Source organism: Arthroderma uncinatum (genome assembly GCF_011692745.1).
Source record: "Arthroderma uncinatum strain CBS 119779 chromosome Unknown scaffold1, whole genome shotgun sequence".
NCBI lineage: Eukaryota > Fungi > Ascomycota > Eurotiomycetes > Onygenales > Arthrodermataceae > Arthroderma > Arthroderma uncinatum.
In genome coordinates, this window is record NW_022983863.1 from 3869127 (window position 1) to 3887244 (window position 18118).

Here is an 18118-nt window from a genome sequence, read left to right on the forward strand (position 1 = left end):
TCCACACGTCGACCTCTTTATCCCTCTCACGCTCTCTCTTCTTTCTTCTAATATAATTATCTACTATTTTATTATTTTATTTCTCATTTTTAACATTTTTTACCCCTCCTATACGCTATAACCATCGATATACAAAACCTAGATTCAGTACATGTGAAAAACGATTTAATGCGATCCAGATATCAAGATGCCGCCAACTAGTCTTCTACCAGCCTCTGCTGCTGCCTTTGCTCCCAGATCTTCTCCTACCGTTGTGCTATCCAGAGTGGAACAGTGGTTGACCCTGACGCTCAAGCGAGTTAACAAGGTGAAGCGGCCGCTGAACAACGTCGGGCAGCACACCCGATGCCTTACAGAAGTGCTCTCCCACTCGAATGCCCTATGGAACCTATGTTCCATCATGCTGCCCAAGGCTCCCGAGTCCAAACTGCCCAAGGATGAAAACCCGCTCGTGGACGCCCTCTTCAACTACCAGCTCGCTCACATGGAAGCCTACGTCGTGCATGTCGACATGGTATCTCAGAACGAGGTCGCCTTCAAGCTGACGCCCGAGACCATCGAGACGCTGGTCGACTACCACAAGGAGATCTACTCCGTCGACACCGCCAGCAAGACATGGGACTGGCCTGAAAAGGAGATTCAACTCAAGAAACTCCAAGAAGAATTCGTCCAGGCCGCCAACCGGTTCGTATACCGGACCAACGCCACCGCCCTGGAAGGCATGGAGGAAGAGGGCGCAGGAGAACTGCTCTGCGGACTGGCCGACGAGGCCAAAGCCGCTATCATGGGCCTCTTCGTTCCTCTTCTCCCTCCACCGCCACGGATCGTCGATGTGGTGCGTTCTACGCCATTAGTCCCTTCTTCCACTGGCCCTGATGAATGGTGGCATCATAGCCCGATTCAGCAATCTCCTTCCCCGGTTGAGTCCTGGGACGTTCTACCTTCGAGTCCCAGCACGACCACGACGAGTGACTCGCATCCGAACATGTGGACAAACGTCAGCTACAGTGACATGCCCCTGCCATCGCCTACCCTGTCGCATTGCCAGCCCTACTCCACGGCAACATACAGCAGCCCCGAGTTCTACGAATGTCCAACCACCCTAGCCTCCGCCATCCCTTACCTCCTACCCGATATGCTGGTGCAGCATCAGTGCGGTGCGGCTGCCGGCATGGATGGGTTCATCTGGGCGGACCGATACCCTGATTTCGCCCTACAGTACGGAACAGCCATGTAAAGGGGTAGACTATCACAAACATCATCCTATAAGGCGAAAGGCGACATCGACGGCGGCTCGACCTACCCATACAACTATACAACACAGCAGCATAAGCATCAACCGCATGACTGACGGCGTTCTCCATCCTCACTAAGCGGCAGCGGTATTCATCTGGCATATTTCCTTTTCCTTCATACTCGTCTCTGGTTTCATTATATGATGCGTTCTTTAGCAAGCGTTTGAGTTTTTTGTTTGATTCATTTTTGTGTCTGTTTATTTTCCGTTTTGCATGAAGAACCGGCGGGTCGGCTACCTCATTTTTTGATAACGTCCCAGGGTGGATTGTTTTTTACGTTTCATTTGTTCATGTCTCGCATACGATATCATCAAGACTGATATGCCTCGCGGCTGGAAATGTTTTCCTTTTATTGTCCTTGTTTGTCGCGGACGCGGATCAGACAGTCTTTGGAAGTCGTGGTGCGTGAGTGCTCTACAGGCAGTTCTGGCGGCTAGTCCGACCACCAACGCCCGCGCCAGCGTACCACGCTCCATCGACCGCCTCCTCCGCGTCGTTGTCTGGAACTCATTTCGGTACTGGTTACTGAACAGGCGATCCATTCGGTTGGATTGGTGAGGAGGAGGACACGCGACCCCCCTGACGTCGGATGGGTTTTCATCTGGTATGGAATCTATATCCGCGTCGTTTCGGCCCCTTCTGGCGAGTCGGATGTACTATGCTGCTGGGAGAGGAAGTGGCATAGCTCCTCACTGCTGGGCGCTCGTCTGCCTTCACGGGCCACGGGTGCACGTCTGGAATATCGAGCGTCCGCTGCGAACGATCTGTGATTGTTCCCACCGTCGACCCTTTACTCCCACACCAGCAGCGTGTGTTGCTTCCCACGCTCTCTCTCCACCAGTACAGCACACTCCCTCTATCCGGAAACGGGGCCACACCCACTAGGCTCATCCCCTTTGCTCCAGGCTGGTTTTTCACTTCTTGTTCGTTTCGGTCATATTTCTCCTGGAGCGGCCTGGCATCTACTCTCTCGTTCCATTGATTGGGGCAGCGTTGGAAGTCGGGAATCGGATGCTGGTTTTGTTTTTTGTTGTGCTCTCTCCTCTTTTATTGTATATCGGAGCTGTGCTTCGTATGCCACTTGCGTCTGTGTTGTCATTCGCTTGTCTTCAGTTCGCTACTATAACTAGTTTAACAAAAAAAAGAATCAAATTTAATTTTTGGCCCGTCCAAATCTTTTCTGGTATTCGTATTTGGTCTAACTAGTTGAAAGGGGTATTTGGTCCCTTCTATATTATTTTGGGGCCAGTGACTTTCACGGAATAATGCTCTGGATGTCATGAGCCCTGGCCAAACTATCATGCCAACCAAAGTATCCTCACATCTTGATTCTGCCTATTTTAAAAGGTTCTCCGGCCTGTATACCCTGCAAAAGTGCCCAAACCTGGTAGTATGACCAAATGCAGTCGTCGGGCCATGATATCTCGACGTGTATTGCCCACAGCCGGATCACCAAGTAAGGCCGCGGTGCAGCTGTGTTTATCAAGCGTCTCAATTCACTTGCAGTACGGTATTCTCATTTCAATCGGCCAGGTTCTAACTCGCAGCGTATCGTTCTGATTCCTCGTGCCGGAATGGCTATCGCCCATCAACTCCTTCAGCGGACTGTCCCCAAACCCACCCATCAAATCAGTCTATACTTGTCGCAAAAAATACATGTTGAACTGCAGTGGATCATTCATTTGTCTATGTCGATTCCCCAGGTCAGTTTTCCAAATACCCTCATAGCTCAAGCCCAACTTAGCAAAGATGCCAACTTACGTCTGGCGGATTCCCTGCTCCACGAACCATTTTTTCCACCATCATAGCTCTAACTTTCTCCTTTGGTTCGCCCATGCCGATAGCCATGTATTGAAGCAATGGCGGATGGCCGATGTACGAGGCATAGCTATCGCGAATGATGTTAGACGTCCATTCGTACTTGGTGGTATCGGCGTGTCCGGTGCCTATGTAACGGGCCTGGAGTGCCTCGAGGTTTTGGAGTGTGCGCAGTTTATCAGCCATCGTTAGGTATATTGCAAGAAGAGCTTGTTGCGCTTTTCAATGTAGAAGATTGTTAGCACTGAGGTTGTACGTTGGTTGAAGGTGAGCTCTCTACGGGAAAAAAAATTAGCGCCGGGTCAGTTGATTGGCCGCCCCTTAGAGACTCCCATCTCAGTCTTCCATGACACCGACGACAGTATACGGAGTATATCAGGACGTAAAAGGAAACTGCCTTTGAATCGCAGAAGGCATCCAGGATAGTGATGCAGTCGTTATGCATCCACTGGGTTCGTCTTATAGCTCCTGTCCGGCTTCATCCAAAGCACTCGATGCAAATAGCATGTCTACTCGGATGGACGAGAAAAATGCTTAACCCTGGCCAGCGAAGGCCCTTTGCAAATCAGCCAAAGGCTTACGGCCCAGGTCGACCTGTCGAAGAGGAAACGCTCCCAGCTTATGATCCGGAAGAATTTTACCCGGTTCATATAGGCGATGTATTCAAGGGAAAGTACAGAGTGCTTGGTAAACTTGGATTTGGGGCCAACTCAACCGTTTGGCTTTGCCGCAACGTTGAGTATGGCTGCGTGTATCCTGCAATGTTTCGCCATGAAGCACTGACTGGCTTCATCTCTTAGGGAGCGTGACTATGTTGCTCTCAAAGTATACACAAAGACGCCTACGCAGCGGATGAATCGGGAGATCGTGGCCTACAGTTATCTGAGATATTCACGCTCATCGCATGCTGGGAGACTGCACGTACGAGAACTCCTTGATTCATTCGAGCTTGTACGGCCTGGTGGAATCCGTCACCATTGTCTTGTTCATCCACCGCTTCAGACAACACTCTGGGATTTACAAAGACCCGGAGGAAAACCTACAGCTCTACCGCAGGATATGATCAGAAGTGTATCCCGGTATCTGCTCCAGGCATTGGATTACCTCCATACAGAAGTCAATATCACACACTGCGGTCGGAACCTGTACCAGGACTCACAGGAAGGGATATTTAACTAACTTTGTATTAGATATTAAACTCAGTAACCTTATGTTGACCATAGAGGATACGAGTGTCCTCGCAAATTTTGAGGAAGCCGAGCAGAAAAATCCATGTCCGCGTAAGGTGATAAATGATGAAAGAACAATCTACGCATCTCGAAACTTTCAGCATCCCAGGAACCATGCTTGGGGTTACCCCGTTCTCTGTGATTTTGGGGAGGCTCGGATCAGAGGCTCTTACCAATACGAAGAGATACAACCAGAGGTCTACAAGGCCCCTGAGATTATCATGCAGACAGATTGGTCGCATAGTGCTGACATATGGAATACAGCATGTGTGGTGAGTCAGCCTATATCTTCGTGGCGTCACTTTTCTGACTCCATGAGTCCCCATTTTATAGATCTGGGACATGATAGAGAATAAACATCTTTTTGACGCCCAAGACGATGAAGGCTTCCACAACAACAGACACCATGTTGCAGAGATGACTGCATATTTGGGCATCCCACCAAAGGAGTTCCAACAACGCAGCCCAAACACACCTTTAGTATTTGATGAAGAAGGTGCGTTTGCAACTGCCATGCGTTACTAAGCTTGATGCCTGATATTCGATTTGCTATAGGAAATTGGAAAGGAAACCCTCCGCTTCCTCCGCTCTCGTTAGAAGACTCTGAGCAACATCTTGAGGGGACGGATAAGCTAGCGTTTCTGAGCTTCATGCGCTCAATGTTGACCTGGCTGCCAGAGAAGAGGAGGAGCGCTAGGGAGCTACTGATGGACCCTTGGTTGAATCACGAATCGACGTCGCAAGGTCAACGGGGCCACAGCTAATACTAGGAAGCCTAGTAGTACTTATTGCCTAACGGTGATAGCGCCGGGACAGAAAAATCTACTATATCATGTGCTGTAATATAAGTAAACATATATCAATAAGCGATACGTATTCTATTCGTCATCAATGCGTATTGGATAGTTCCATCGTCCACTCCATCTACATTTCCACAATGTTCCAGTATATGTCCAGTTTGGTATATAGTCAATTGTTCTCCTATCGCTCACGTTTCGTCGTCTTAGAACTATCGGTTTCCCGTCTTCTCCAGAAGAAAGAACGAACAGAGGAGCTAGAGCCTGTTGTGATAGGGCAGATTCCATGGTAGGTGCATATTTCCATGCCTCGAAAGTTGTTGGGACGGTCTTATACTTCCAGGCCCGGAATATCTCATCGACTGACGCTTGTTGACCCTTTATGAATATTTCCCGATGCCGTTTACTCACGTCATCAAATAAAAGCGAGTCACCGTAGGCAACCCAAGAGTCGCCATTTAAGTTCTTGACTCTCAGTCCAATGGAACCGTCTTCGTCATGCATCAACTAGTCCATCAGGTTAGTAGATGTTTGTCATAGGCTGAGTCAATAAATCAAAAGAACTTGCTTACCTTGGAGCAGGCATCTGCAGAATTCAAGCTACCGCCATGAAGCATGCGACGCGGAACACGAAGGTGGCCAGCAGAAAAGTGGTCATGCAAAAAGTGATCTGCAAACGCATTCATAGCATACGCCAATGCCAAATCACTATCCGCACGCAATGCATACTTGATAGCAGCACTATGACCAGCATTATACGCTATCTCAGCATCTCTACCAAAGTGATCGAAGTTAATCAGAGCAAGGCCTAGGAAGGATGGTATCCCACTTGGTCGGAATAAGGTTGCCATCCCAAGGCTTTGGCCGATCGAAACTTTGAGTCGATTGTGGACTTCTGAAGGCTGTCTGCCTTCCTGTATAGCCTTATTGACTTCATTGATTTCATCATGAAGAATTTCAAGGAGTTTGGTAGCCTCTTCTGGGGCGTACTTTGTGTCGTTTGCCAACGTGTCGAATGCCTTGAGAAAGCGATGTTGTCGCTCGTTTTCCGTGACACCGTCACTAATGGGTTCATCTGTTCCATAAAGATCGCCGGCTAACCCAAGAATCTCTCCATAGGTCAAAGCTAGGCCGTTGGGGAGTTTTAGCGGAAGGCTTTTGGCAGGAACCTCAGTGTCAACCCCGACCTTTAGGGAGACGGCGTTGCCCTGCAAGCAATGTTCCACAAAGACAAATTCTATATGCATTGTTTAGTTTGATAATCAACACAACAAGCTTGTAGGGTGGCTGTACTTGTAGATACTTTCTTCTCTCCTTTGTAGCTTAGTCTTCCGCCATTACTTGAAGACGCTTTTTTCCGCCGCCTTAGAACAGCCAACAAGTCTAGACACATCGGTATTAATATTCTATGGTGAGAATCCGATTGGCGTCAAAGATCTGGAACCGTTGAAGGGCGTATTCCCGGGCTATAGACGTTGATAAGACGTCATCAACAGGTCATGGACTCAAGAAGGCGAAACGGTCTGATGGCGTACTTCGGCCCGCGGGGATAGAACAACGGGACAAGGAGTAGTCTCTACTAGATATGTCAAGAATGATAATCAAACTTGATTATCCATCGACCATTGACCGCGACCAGGCGTCGTAGGCGTCGTTATATATACGCTGGAGCTGAGCTTACCGCTTTAGGCCCTGAGACTCCCGTGATGTTCCAGCATGACCAGCTGATCGATCGCCTTGACTAGCTCGCCGCGGACTTTCTTATCCTCAGAGACAAGGCCTCTCTCCACTAGATACGTCGAAACCTACACGCCTTTCTTTCTTCAAGGCTGCTGGAGCGTCCTACCCCACGAATACAACCTGGGGTAACCTTGGGGACGAGATCCCTGGTCTTCACACGAACATTCGGTGGCTCTGGCTGATGAATCAACCACTAGGAGTGAACGGGGACTCTCCTCCTGATAAATGGCGAGCGTGATATAAATATCGGAGTGATCTCGGTCCAGTATCGAAGTCATCAGTTATTGTTTACACAGGGAGTGAATATATGGGAAATGGATACCTGCATTGGAGCCTTGAGCGATCACGTGATAGTTACACGATAATTTGACGCTGCCCTTCAACCGCATTCAAGGACAACCATACCATAGCGAAACGAATATCTGCTCTGTGGGCATTGCATTTATCTACAACTGACCGTTCATCTTATATCCTAAGGCAAAGATTCATGAACGGCAATCCGCCTCTCGAATGCCGCGTTGCATCACTCGTTCATGCGCATTTCGAAGCACTTCCACAGCGCAGCAAACCGACTATTCATGCCAATGGGTTGAGGGAGTGGATTCCGCTTAGCGGAATTGTCTTGGTAACTGGTAAGGATTTTTAAGTTTCTAAAAATAATGTATACTTCTTCATTGTGCTATATCACCTTGCCCATAAACTGAGTAGAGCCACGGCTCTCTCCCACTTTTATACGCGAGTATACTGATAACTCTTTCTAGGGGAAAATACTCCCGAGGAAACATTGACTTGCGTTGCTGTTGCGTAAGTATATAATTGGTTCTTGCTGCTCATTGATTGGCGTGGAGCTGAATCATCTTCAACCTGGCGTATTTCAGAGTCACTGACTGAGAGATAGAACTGGTGCAAAGTGCCTGTCCTCGTCGCAGGTTACTCGGTGTAATGGACTCGTACTTCATGACAGTCATGCTGAAATACTTGCCCTTCGTGCGTTCAATCACTGGCTCCTCGAAGAATGCAAATCTGCTTTGGCCCACTGCAAGGAAAAGCATACCGGGGGCCCTTGTGTTAACCCGCCTGATGATATATTATTGGGCAGTGATGTCTCCTCTATTTGTTCCGGATCCAAGTTTCTGCAGATGAATATAGAAGGGTGCGAAAATAGTGGAATCATGGGAAGAGAAGAGACTCCTACGAATTGCATATCGCAGCCACGATTATTCCGGCCTCCATTTAAAATAAAGGAAGGCGTGAAAATATGGATGTATTGCTCATGTGCTCCTTGTGGAGATGCCAGCATGGAACTGTGTATGGCAGCACAGGAGGACGATACACCTTGGGAGCTCCCTGCCGCTGAAACGGAGGACCCCGAAGGTTCGGCCGGTCCCCCACAGACACTACTAAACGGTCGAGCTCACTTTTCAATTCTTGGTGTCGTTCGTCGAAAGCCCTCTCGGGCAGATGCAGAGTCAACTCTCAGCAAGTCATGCTCAGATAAGCTTGCCTTGAAGCAAGTGACTTCCATTCTATCCTTTCCAACGAGCTTGCTTATCGTGCCAACTCCAAATGCATATATCTCCAATATCATTCTACCAGAGGATGAACTGAATCGTGTGGGGTGCGACCGATCGTTCGGTGGGGGAGAAACGGGGCGCATGCGGCGGTTAAAGGACCAGGTGTGGGTGTCTACACCAGCAATAGGTGGAACCTTTCGATTTCATCCTTTCACGGTCTGCTCATTACCAATGGATGTTTTTGAGGCGATGTGGAAGTATGGGAAGCCCACTGGTACGTCGCCACAGGGAAATGTGAAAACCGGAAATGTATCAGCCGTCTGGACTGCGCCTCCGTCATATTCAACACGACCGCCTTTCTCAGCAATGGGTAATCAGACTCCTCAGCTATTCCAGGAAGAATGGCACAAAGAATACTTCAAAACGGCACCAACGAATCTCAACGAAACCTTGATAAACGGAGTCAAGCAGGGCTACCGTTTGAACTCGCCTGGGTATAAGAAGGCCAGCGCATTGTCTCGAGCTAGGATGTGGGCACTCCTACGTGATAGCGTACAACTCTTGCAAGAGTGTTGTAAGGTCGCACCAGGGCCATTTGATGATACGTATAGCTCGTCAGTGAGTGAATGCGTCCTTTCGGCCCCTACTTATAATTCACTGAAATCTATGTCCATAATAATGAGACTCTCGTTGCAACGGCATCTGGTCCAGGGCGATGCGCGGTATGTACTCCAAAACTGGATACGCAACCAGGGCGATGGGGGTTGGGGGTTGGACGTGTTCGATATACCTGCGAAGGCAAAGATTGAGAGGTCCCAACCTTTGTGACAAAGCTAGCTATCTTGACAATAAATCATATCTTCTCACTAAAGTCAAATGGATATCCGGGTCCATCTTCAGCTCTAGTATGAGAATATGGCTGCTTTGTCAAGATGCAGCTTCGTGAATTCGAGTGAAGGTTCCCTGGGCCACCTGATAGAACCATAGCGGAAACCACGTGATGACATAGTGATCGCGTCTCAGTGCAGGTGGCGGCTACCAAACCTTCACCTTCAACATCCAACGTCCAAGGGACAAAACAAACTCTCTCCCTGCAAAAGAACTCTGCAAGATCCCTGCAAGCCACGTCCGTCATCCCGCCATACATATCAAGTGAATATGCATGCCCTGGTGCGCCGTCAGTCGAAGGGGAAGCTGGTTAAAATTCTGGCACCTGAATGTGGATTCTCCACGACAAGGTAGAACGCGGAGGCGTTGGTGGGACCTGGAAATAGTTGTCTTTTCTTCCCAAGCTGTCGTCTTCGTCGATAAAATGACCGAGTCTCGAGGAGCAGCCGTCGAGGATCACCATCATGGCGGTCCTCAACATGATAGGACGCGAAGATGCGCGAAGATGGATCCATTTACGTGTGGGTGGGAAGGCTCTGGGGCGATGGATATGAATACTTCGAAAGAAGCATCCCCTTCCCTTCCCCCATAAGAGAAATCTCACGTAAGTGTCTCATTCATTATATTGACATGGCGTTACGAAACTAAAGATGTTGGTAGGGCTTCCTCATTGTGCAAATATGCCAGCGTTGCGTGCCCAAGCGAGGCTTGTCACGAGCGTAAAGAAGGAAAATGAGCAGCTTCTTCACTCGTTTCACCCTTCCTTAGAAGTTTTTGAAACGGTCCACGTTATGACCACCGATACAGGTGACGTCTGGACGGTACATAACGGCACTAATGACGAGGAAAGGACAATAGAAACCCACGTTGGAGGAAGAGAGGTTCACATCTACCCCTATCATGAATTCCCATTTCCACGAAACACGTATGTTGGCATTCCCTTCCGTGATTGTCCTTTAATCAGACATATCAACCCTCGCCGCCTTCTAAGGCCTGAAGACCTTCAAGTGTTTCGAGCGTTTTGGCCAACGTCAGTCGGAGTGCGTGTCCTGATATCAGGATGGGTGATCGTCTTATTTTCCAGCAAAAGCGACATGGAGGCAGAATGGGTTTCAAAAATGTGTGACAGTATTGGGGGCCAAAGGATGGGATATGATGTTGTTAGATGCGACTTGGCGCTCCACCCAGCTCCATCGTCTTCAACGGTTGCAAGCCGTCCAGGAGACTTCAATACTGGAGTTTCCCTTGGTCTACGTCTTCGAATGCATGAAGGAGATGTCATCACCACGGCTACCCATGGGTTTGTGGAAACCTATACTCTAAACTCATATTTCGACTATTTGAAAATGCGATGCTCTAGCTGGTACCTTTCTGTTCGCTCAGCACTAGAATGGTTTCACTTGCCTTGGGCGTCTTCCACTACCCCTGGCGTCCTAGAATCGTGCGGTGAACACCACGAACATAGAACTGCAGCAAACAACAGCCCCATAGATTGCCAGGTGCGGATTACCGGTACAGACATAATGGTAAGAGAAGGAACACCTTTTTTTTTGTCTTTGATAATCTGTGACTAAAAGGAAGACGCTTCAAGGTTGGAACAATTTCCAAATCCTATGATCCAGCCCCATCTCGACCCCTACCCTACCCAATGGGTTACCGCCATGACTTATGTCTCATTACCTCGAATGATCTTCCCGCCGTCACTCATTCGCATAATGCACCGCCTATTTCAGGCTGGGGTTCTTATTCAGATGCGTTGGATGGCGCTCCCTTGTTCGTTTGCCACGTTAATCCCATCAATGGAGCGTGGACTAGTTTGGAAGGCCAAGAAATAGTGCTAGAGGCACACGCTGCTCTTGCCCAGGGTGCTGAGTACTACTGGGACAGGGAGACAGGGACGCAGGCAACTTCTTTACTTTGGCGTACTACGCATGACCAAACTCCCGCCGCTGGTTATTCTGGGTCTGTTCTTTGTTTAGGGCGGCTCACAGATTCCACCTCTAAAGCTCTCCTATTCCAGAATTATGAATCTGCCCGTAGACCAAAGAGCCGTGTCAATCCGTTTTCCGAACTGGTGACATACCCAGAGAGGGCCACATATAAGGGAGGATTCATACTCCCCAATGAAATACGGCAAGCCGACATTATTATGGAAACCGGTTACTATGCTCGAGGCGTTAGATCTAACTCCGTGCCATCAAAGGGACGTTCCTCGGATACTTGAAAGAGAAGGGTAGCCTCAGGGCCATAATCTCCTTAGCAGAGTAGACATTCTATCTTTTTGTGTGAAGATGATGCGTCTGATTCTCTGTGCTGTGGTACGGATCGTTTATTATACCCAACGGTTACCATTGGACACTAGGCTTTTTTGTCCCTTGTGGTCCAACAGATGTGTTAATATTGCTGGGCTGTGGGCTAAGTGACGTTTGCTCCGTATGCAAAATCATTGTACAAACTGAAAATACCCGTTCTATCTACTGGGAATATTTGAAATATAACTACGCTGAGATGATAAAGATACAAATACATGCCATCCGAGAAAATCAAAAGATCATCATATAAAAGATTGATCTTATATCCCCTGAAGTTTCTTCCATTCTCATCCATGGTGATCTTGCGGATGAATCCATTCGTGTTGCAATAGCTCAGCTGCAGACTTTCGGGACTCAGGGTCGATTTCGAGCATACCCCTAACGAAATCAATAAAAATTGGCACTTCAGATTCGGGCATATCAATCGGTCTTAGGAACGGTTTTGTTTTGCCGTTCACCAGGCGTTCAAGGGAGGTAGGCCCCAGATCAGGTATTCGGAGAAGGTTCCCTATGGCAAATCCGAATTAAAATAATGACGAAATATCAACAAGCGTCGAAGGGCTTACCTTGATTGTCAAAAAATTCTCCTCCACGTTTCCCCTTTTTTATAAAGTGAGGTGGAAATTGACCGATGATTTCCATGATCCTTGCGAGATGGTCATCTTCCGCTGTCCAAGTCCCTCTCGCTGATGCCTCCCCGGAGAACATAACTATCCCTTGAACAAGCTCCATAACCTGTTGTCATATACCGATTAGAATGAACGGACCGTAATACGGAGGTTTTATCAAGATATTCTTACAATGCATCCAAGGCTCCAAATATCCACACCAATATCCCAAGGGGCACCTATAATCACTTCAGGGGCTCTCAGAGCTCTCGACTGGATTAATTCTGACAAATGACGCTCTCTCCATGATGCTATAATCACAGTAAGCTATGTGTAAAGGGGGTTGAAATAAACTAACTACCTACCGACACCAAAATCGATGAGTCTAACGTGGATATGTTTTGTTTTCGAGACAAGCGATGTTGGTATGACCTCTCGAAGAGGTGTTGCAACGCCACAATGAGAGCCTGTTCGGGCAGGAACTTCCGACAGGTACTGGGAAATGGTACTGTATGGATTCTCCAACTCTAGGAGTATATTCGTTGGTTTCAAATCTGTTAATAAAATAGGAGGTGTCAGCAATATAGTAAACCGCCTATATCAGGATTTTCCATACCAGTATGAACAATACCACACTCTCTGTGAAGGAAGTCAAGCCCCAGAAGAATCTGCCGTGTGATCACCTTCACAGCTTTTACAGGCAACTTGCCATCTTGATACCTGATAGTTTGGTAGCCTAAGTGGTGCCCTAATACATCGAACGCTAAGCAAACATGATCTCCATTAGGCCCTGTATGCGTGAATTGATCAAGAAGATGAGACACGTAGTTGCGGCCTTCATGGGAACTTTGCCTAGACACTTCCGAAATTCTCGAGAGGATTTCTCTCTCGAGTATGTCATGGGGCCCGCCATAACAATCAGCCCTTAGCACCTTAAGCGCCGCGTATCTCTGATGCCTAACTTATCGGTTAGCTTGGTAGTTACGCGACGGTGACAGGCAACACACTTAGAATCTTTAGCTAGCCAAACTGTAGAGTATTGCCCATATCCAAGTTTCCTCAGGATAGTGAATTGGCCATGATGGAAGGTAGCTCCTAAACAAATTGGGTGAAATCCACCAGGCTGGTAATAGTCTGGCTCTTCAGTGACTGGGTAAGAAGTAACACGTTCTAGCGATGTCAGCTGTGAGGGAGCCCTAAAGGACTTTGTGATTCGAGATCGTAGTTGGTGTAAGGACGCTTTTAATATATTCATCATCTCCAAAGAAGTTGATAGTACAAAGTTTGCGGTAGCATGGGCGACAAGGCTTTGATATGTTCCGCTGATTAAATTTTCCTGCGGCTGGATAACCTAACTATATGATGGCACTATGCAAAACAAATAAACCGGGGAATCCCTCGCCCGAGACGAAGGTATGCTTCTTTCTTTGTTGTTTTCAAGTTGAGTACATAAGGCCGACTGGTTTGCTTTCAATATTGAGTCCAATGGTCCCAGAAGTTCCAGGATGTTAAATAGGGCGATCAATCAAACTAGCCTAGCTGCTCAAAGTCTTTGACTCCCACTTTTATGGCTTGCCTCTAGGGAGGGTACAAAACAGTACATCGCCAACTAGATAGTCGATAGCTCGACGGAAACCCCTGATGCTGGCTTAATCATAATCCGGATAAATATGTCAGGTTGGCTCCTTTAACTATCTTTCCGCAGGTCATTAAGAGTCCTGTTGCAACCATGGCTAGAGCTACACCTCAGTTTCATAGGTGCCCTCGCTTCCTGGGCACGCCTTCATAAGAATATGTACTGATAAGAATAGAATGATAGGGACGTCATAATCGTGTCGATCATTTGCATATTCTGATAAATTGACATTAGACATGGTAGTATATTCAACGCTCTCTAACATGTACCCAGAAATCAGACACCCCATAAACACCAAACATGTCGACCGCCTTCCAAGGAGCGTTCCTTCGATCAACAAGGTCAAAGTCAAAAGTTCGTAGCAGCTTATCATCACATTGTTAGACATATGGTGATGTGTGTTCGGAAATTTGGTACTTACTTCAAAGACTGCCTTTGATATTTCAGTATGGGCGATGACCCTCCCCATACACTGATACTTACCATGGTTAAAAATGAGTTCGTTAACGCGAATCATGTTCGCAAGCTTAGCACCGTCAGGCTCAAACCAGCGTTCCGGTCTAAATACATCAGCGTCCTGGCCGTAGGTTTCCTTGCAGCGGTACATGGCATATACCGATCGTCCTATGCAGGTACCTTCAGGTAGGATTACGGTCTTGCCGGCTACTGTAACCGAATCTCCCCCAGCGGGGACATTTCGGGGGAAGAGGCCTACGAGGGGCGGCAGCATTCGTAGCGATTCTCGAATAACGGCTTGCAAGTATGGAAGCTGCTTTGTTTGTGCGAAGCTTATGACTCCGTCGCCTGCATGGGGCGCTTTGCTGGTAGAAACAGCTTCATCAATCTCGCGTCGAAGTTTGGAGAGGACGAGCTGGTTTTGTATGGTGAGTAGAATTACCGAGCAGATGCTGTAGCAAGGCCCAAACGATCCAATGACAACGGCGTCGAGAATCTCGGAACGCAGGGCATCACCCGTTATACCATGCCTGATAAATGAGTCGAGCATGTCCTCTGATTTTTCGTGGGGATTCGCCTCGCGTTCCTTTATCATTTTGGTGGACACTGCAAGTAATTTTCCATATCCTGTCTCTTCGTTGGGTCCAGGAGTTAGTGCTGGGCCGATAAGTGACGATTGAGAGATCTTTGCAAGTCCGAGGGCAATTAGAACATTGGCAACGAGGAACCCCTCTTTTATCGACTGGATGTAGGCATTTGTATCAGTATCGTTCTGGAGCATATCGAAAGGCTTGCCGAAAGTAATGGTACTGATAACGTCATGGGTATAATACTGGACCTTGGCTGCCATGTCCACAGGTACCATGTTTGAGTCAGAGGAGAGGTACTTGGATTTGATGAGATGAAGTAGCTCCTCAAGACGCTCATTGATGGATAGTTCAAAGGAGCATTCAGTTCCATAGAACTGGTCAAGACGATTAATTTGATAGTCAGAAAAAGAAAACAACCCTTTAATAGTAAGTAGTAGAAAATAAAATTACCCCAGGGCCGAGAAGCTTTCGTCTCCGATCATGTTCAGCATTATCCGTCAGCGAAAAGAGATGATCATGCTGATAGTCGACACGCATAGCTCTAAAGAACCAGTCGGCACGAGTGTAGCCAGGCTTGGTGTTTATATTCATCCATATTTCTGGCGAGGACGTGACGATGAGGTTGGGTGCAATTTTGGCGATTGGTCCTAAAAATGGGGCAAGTCAAGTTGTTAGTTTGCCAAAAGACGGTTCGATGCCTGGTAGCTACATGACCAATGAAAAGGATGGCACACACCATAGTTTTCGGTGACATGCTGATACCATTCGGCGGGCTTATATTGTAGGAGAGCTCTCATATGTAGCCAGCTAGAGAAGTTGGCCGATGGCGGGCCATTGATATGTCGCAGCTTGATGTATACACGAAGCTTGGTAACAACATGATGGAGAGCTACTAGGGAGCAGAAGAAGGCAATAACTCCGGCCACCGAAGTTGGTACCAGAAGAGACATGGTAGGACCGCAGTATTGTATCGAGGCAAGTGCCAATTGAAGAAACTCGACATAATTTCTGATTTCTAGGGGGATAACTGCACCTTTATATAGATCCCCCTGTCCACCGTAAGTACATCAGGTACCTAATTCGGTAGGTCGTGAGGCATCGTCACGTGAAAAGCCTCTTTTAACCTCCGCGCAGTTTGACATCTTGACCACACGTAGTTAACGTGTTGATATTGTGTATATCTAACCAACTACGAGCGAGAAGAGGCCTCGCATCGGCAAAAGACTGCATTTGATGGCTAAAATACCTTCGCCAGGCCTTGGTCTAACTATTGTGAGATAGTTGGCTTCGCAATTAAGATTACAGCCTGATCACCGACCTCCAGCGGCCTACTTGCAAAATGCTCCTTCAAGACTGACGGGAACACCTTTTTCATGTCACCGTTTCGCGGATGATCCTTGTACCAGAAATCTGTCAGGACATCCGTTGCCTTGCTGCAGCGAACGGAAATGTCCTCCTCGGGGAAGTTGCAGTGCGCATCGACCCGTGCAACCGAGACGTCGCCGAATCCGTGCTGGGTAAAGACTCTGGCTGCCGTGGCGAGCAGTAAGCCCTGGTGGTCAATGGCAGATTCCCCAGGCAACATGCTCTCCTGAGCGATGGAGGCACAAGCCTTGTTGATGAGGTTGACGACTTCGTTGTCTGGTGCCCCCTGGACGATGACGATGCGGGCGTTGGGAGCGGTAGGATCTACCACGCGGGCCATTTCGGTGAGCGACTGCTCTAGGTCGTCGACGTAATGTAGGATCCAGAGGGCTACGGCGGCGTCAAACTTGTTGTCCTCGAAGGGCAGCTTCTCGGCTGTTCCTTGGCGGATCTCAACGCTCGATTGTGAGCTGTTGCTGACAAGAAGCTCGTTTCTGTCGCAGTTTGGTTCAATGGCGTAAGCTTTGCCAAGCTGCTTAGCGATTGCTACTGGTAATTCTGAAGCGGAGCAGATGCATCAGTATCGATTAGACAGATATAGGGGGAAATTAAAGTATCCATCTACTCACCGCCATGGCCACTACCAATGTCAAGGACCTCTTTATTCGACTCGACAGCCTTGAGCACAGCATCAAACTCATGACGCGTAAGCCGCTCTGCAAAAGGTTTCCATGCTCCCTCACTCAGAAGATGTGGACGCCTTCGCGAATTGGGCAAAGGGTACGGCCCGAAGAGCGGTTCCAAGTTTAGCTTCTTGGCGGTGATAAACAAATGTTTCTCCTTGCGGCCACAGCCCTTGATTTCGAACCCACAGTGGTCAACGACGTGGATGAAGAGTCCTGCCTGTTGCACGATGCTGAGCCACCCTCTCATGGTGATGAACGTGGCAGGGATAACTCTTCCCATGAAATCAGCGCCGAAGTGCTCAATGTACTGATTTTGCCGGATGGTCCTTAGAGCGGCTTCATCGTCAGTATAATCCTCTGCGGCGATTGTTCCCAGGATGAGAGTGCCGCCAGGACGGAGCCAGGATGCCATTTTGAACAGCATTGAGTATGTTGTTGTATATGATTCCTGGAACAGGTTGAAAAGTGAAACGATGGCGTCAAATTGTTGAGGTGGATCATAGGTCGTCATATTAGCCTTGTGAAAGGTGCCAGCGAAATTCTTTTGGCAAAAGTCAATCATATTTTGCGAGACGTCGATGCCTGTAACGTTAAAGCCCGCTTTGATCAGGCGGGATGCAGGCCCCCCAGGACCACAGCCGACGTCGAGAATTGATGAGCCAGGCTCATGATATTCATTTAGCCTGGCAAAGGCCGTGTTCAATCCAATGTTGTCGCCGTATGCATCTTCATACGTCTCAGAGATTTGGTCAAACAGCGCCTCTGCAACGATGGGGGTGTCCGTAACGACCGTCATTGCGAAATGGAAGCCTATATAACAAGTCTAAAATGGTCTGTGTATATGAATCCTGATAGGGGCTTTCCAGATATTTATAATTGAGTCAGCAGTACTATTACAACCTGGCCTGTGATAGGATCTTACTATCCTAGGCGCTGATTCTAAGGTGCCGGACTTGCCTACCGAGCTTCTATCAATGCGGTGTGAGTACTTTTTTCCCTTTATTCAGATCTATAGGCAGGCTCCAGTAAAACACCTACACGTCTCATGCGTTGTATCCATTTAGAATTTACTGACGTTGACTGGACCAGGTCAATATAGGGACCATGGGTCATGCCGTGCTATCTCATAAATTGGTGGTTGATAAAGTTTTGGAGCGCTGAACTATCTATATTCTGAGATTCAT

The 18118-nt window shown here is 48.0% G+C and overlaps 6 protein-coding genes across 6 annotated transcripts; 3 read left to right on the forward strand and 3 right to left on the reverse strand.

Moving 5' to 3' along the window:
* Positions 1–187: 187 nt before the first annotated feature.
* On the forward strand, positions 188–1237 carry GIQ15_01179 (uncharacterized protein; the record flags this gene model as incomplete). Its single annotated transcript, XM_033548596.1, has 1 exon — positions 188–1237. One exon carries the CDS (start codon positions 188–190, stop codon positions 1235–1237), a length of 1050 nt encoding a protein of 349 aa, XP_033409547.1.
* Positions 1238–2791: 1554 nt separating this feature from the next.
* Positions 2792–3299, reverse strand: GIQ15_01180 (splicing factor 3B subunit 5; the record flags this gene model as incomplete). The annotated part of the gene is made up of 2 exons (XM_033548597.1): positions 2792–2929; positions 3057–3299. The coding sequence occupies 2 exons, from the start codon at positions 3297–3299 to the stop codon at positions 2792–2794; spliced, it is 381 nt and encodes a 126-aa protein (XP_033409548.1).
* A 308-nt stretch (positions 3300–3607) lies between these two features.
* GIQ15_01181 (protein kinase) lies at positions 3608–5106 on the forward strand (the record flags this gene model as incomplete). Its single annotated transcript, XM_033548598.1, has 5 exons — positions 3608–3852; positions 3914–4248; positions 4304–4614; positions 4676–4838; positions 4898–5106. The coding sequence occupies 5 exons, from the start codon at positions 3608–3610 to the stop codon at positions 5104–5106; spliced, it is 1263 nt and encodes a 420-aa protein (XP_033409549.1).
* Positions 5107–5351: 245 nt separating this feature from the next.
* On the reverse strand, positions 5352–6386 carry GIQ15_01182 (phosphatidylcholine-hydrolyzing phospholipase C; the record flags this gene model as incomplete). The annotated part of the gene is made up of 3 exons (XM_033548599.1): positions 5352–5396; positions 5551–5646; positions 5712–6386. The coding sequence occupies 3 exons, from the start codon at positions 6384–6386 to the stop codon at positions 5352–5354; spliced, it is 816 nt and encodes a 271-aa protein (XP_033409550.1).
* A 1791-nt stretch (positions 6387–8177) lies between these two features.
* Positions 8178–9221, forward strand: GIQ15_01183 (tRNA-specific adenosine deaminase 1; the record flags this gene model as incomplete). The annotated part of the gene is made up of 1 exon (XM_033548600.1): positions 8178–9221. One exon carries the CDS (start codon positions 8178–8180, stop codon positions 9219–9221), a length of 1044 nt encoding a protein of 347 aa, XP_033409551.1.
* A 4864-nt stretch (positions 9222–14085) lies between these two features.
* GIQ15_01184 (methyltransferase) lies at positions 14086–17730 on the reverse strand (the record flags this gene model as incomplete). Its single annotated transcript, XM_033548601.1, has 7 exons — positions 14086–14202; positions 14259–15257; positions 15334–15530; positions 15620–15932; positions 16130–16150; positions 16202–16806; positions 16878–17730. The coding sequence occupies 7 exons, from the start codon at positions 17728–17730 to the stop codon at positions 14086–14088; spliced, it is 3105 nt and encodes a 1034-aa protein (XP_033409552.1).
* Between the last annotated feature and the right edge of the window lie 388 nt (positions 17731–18118).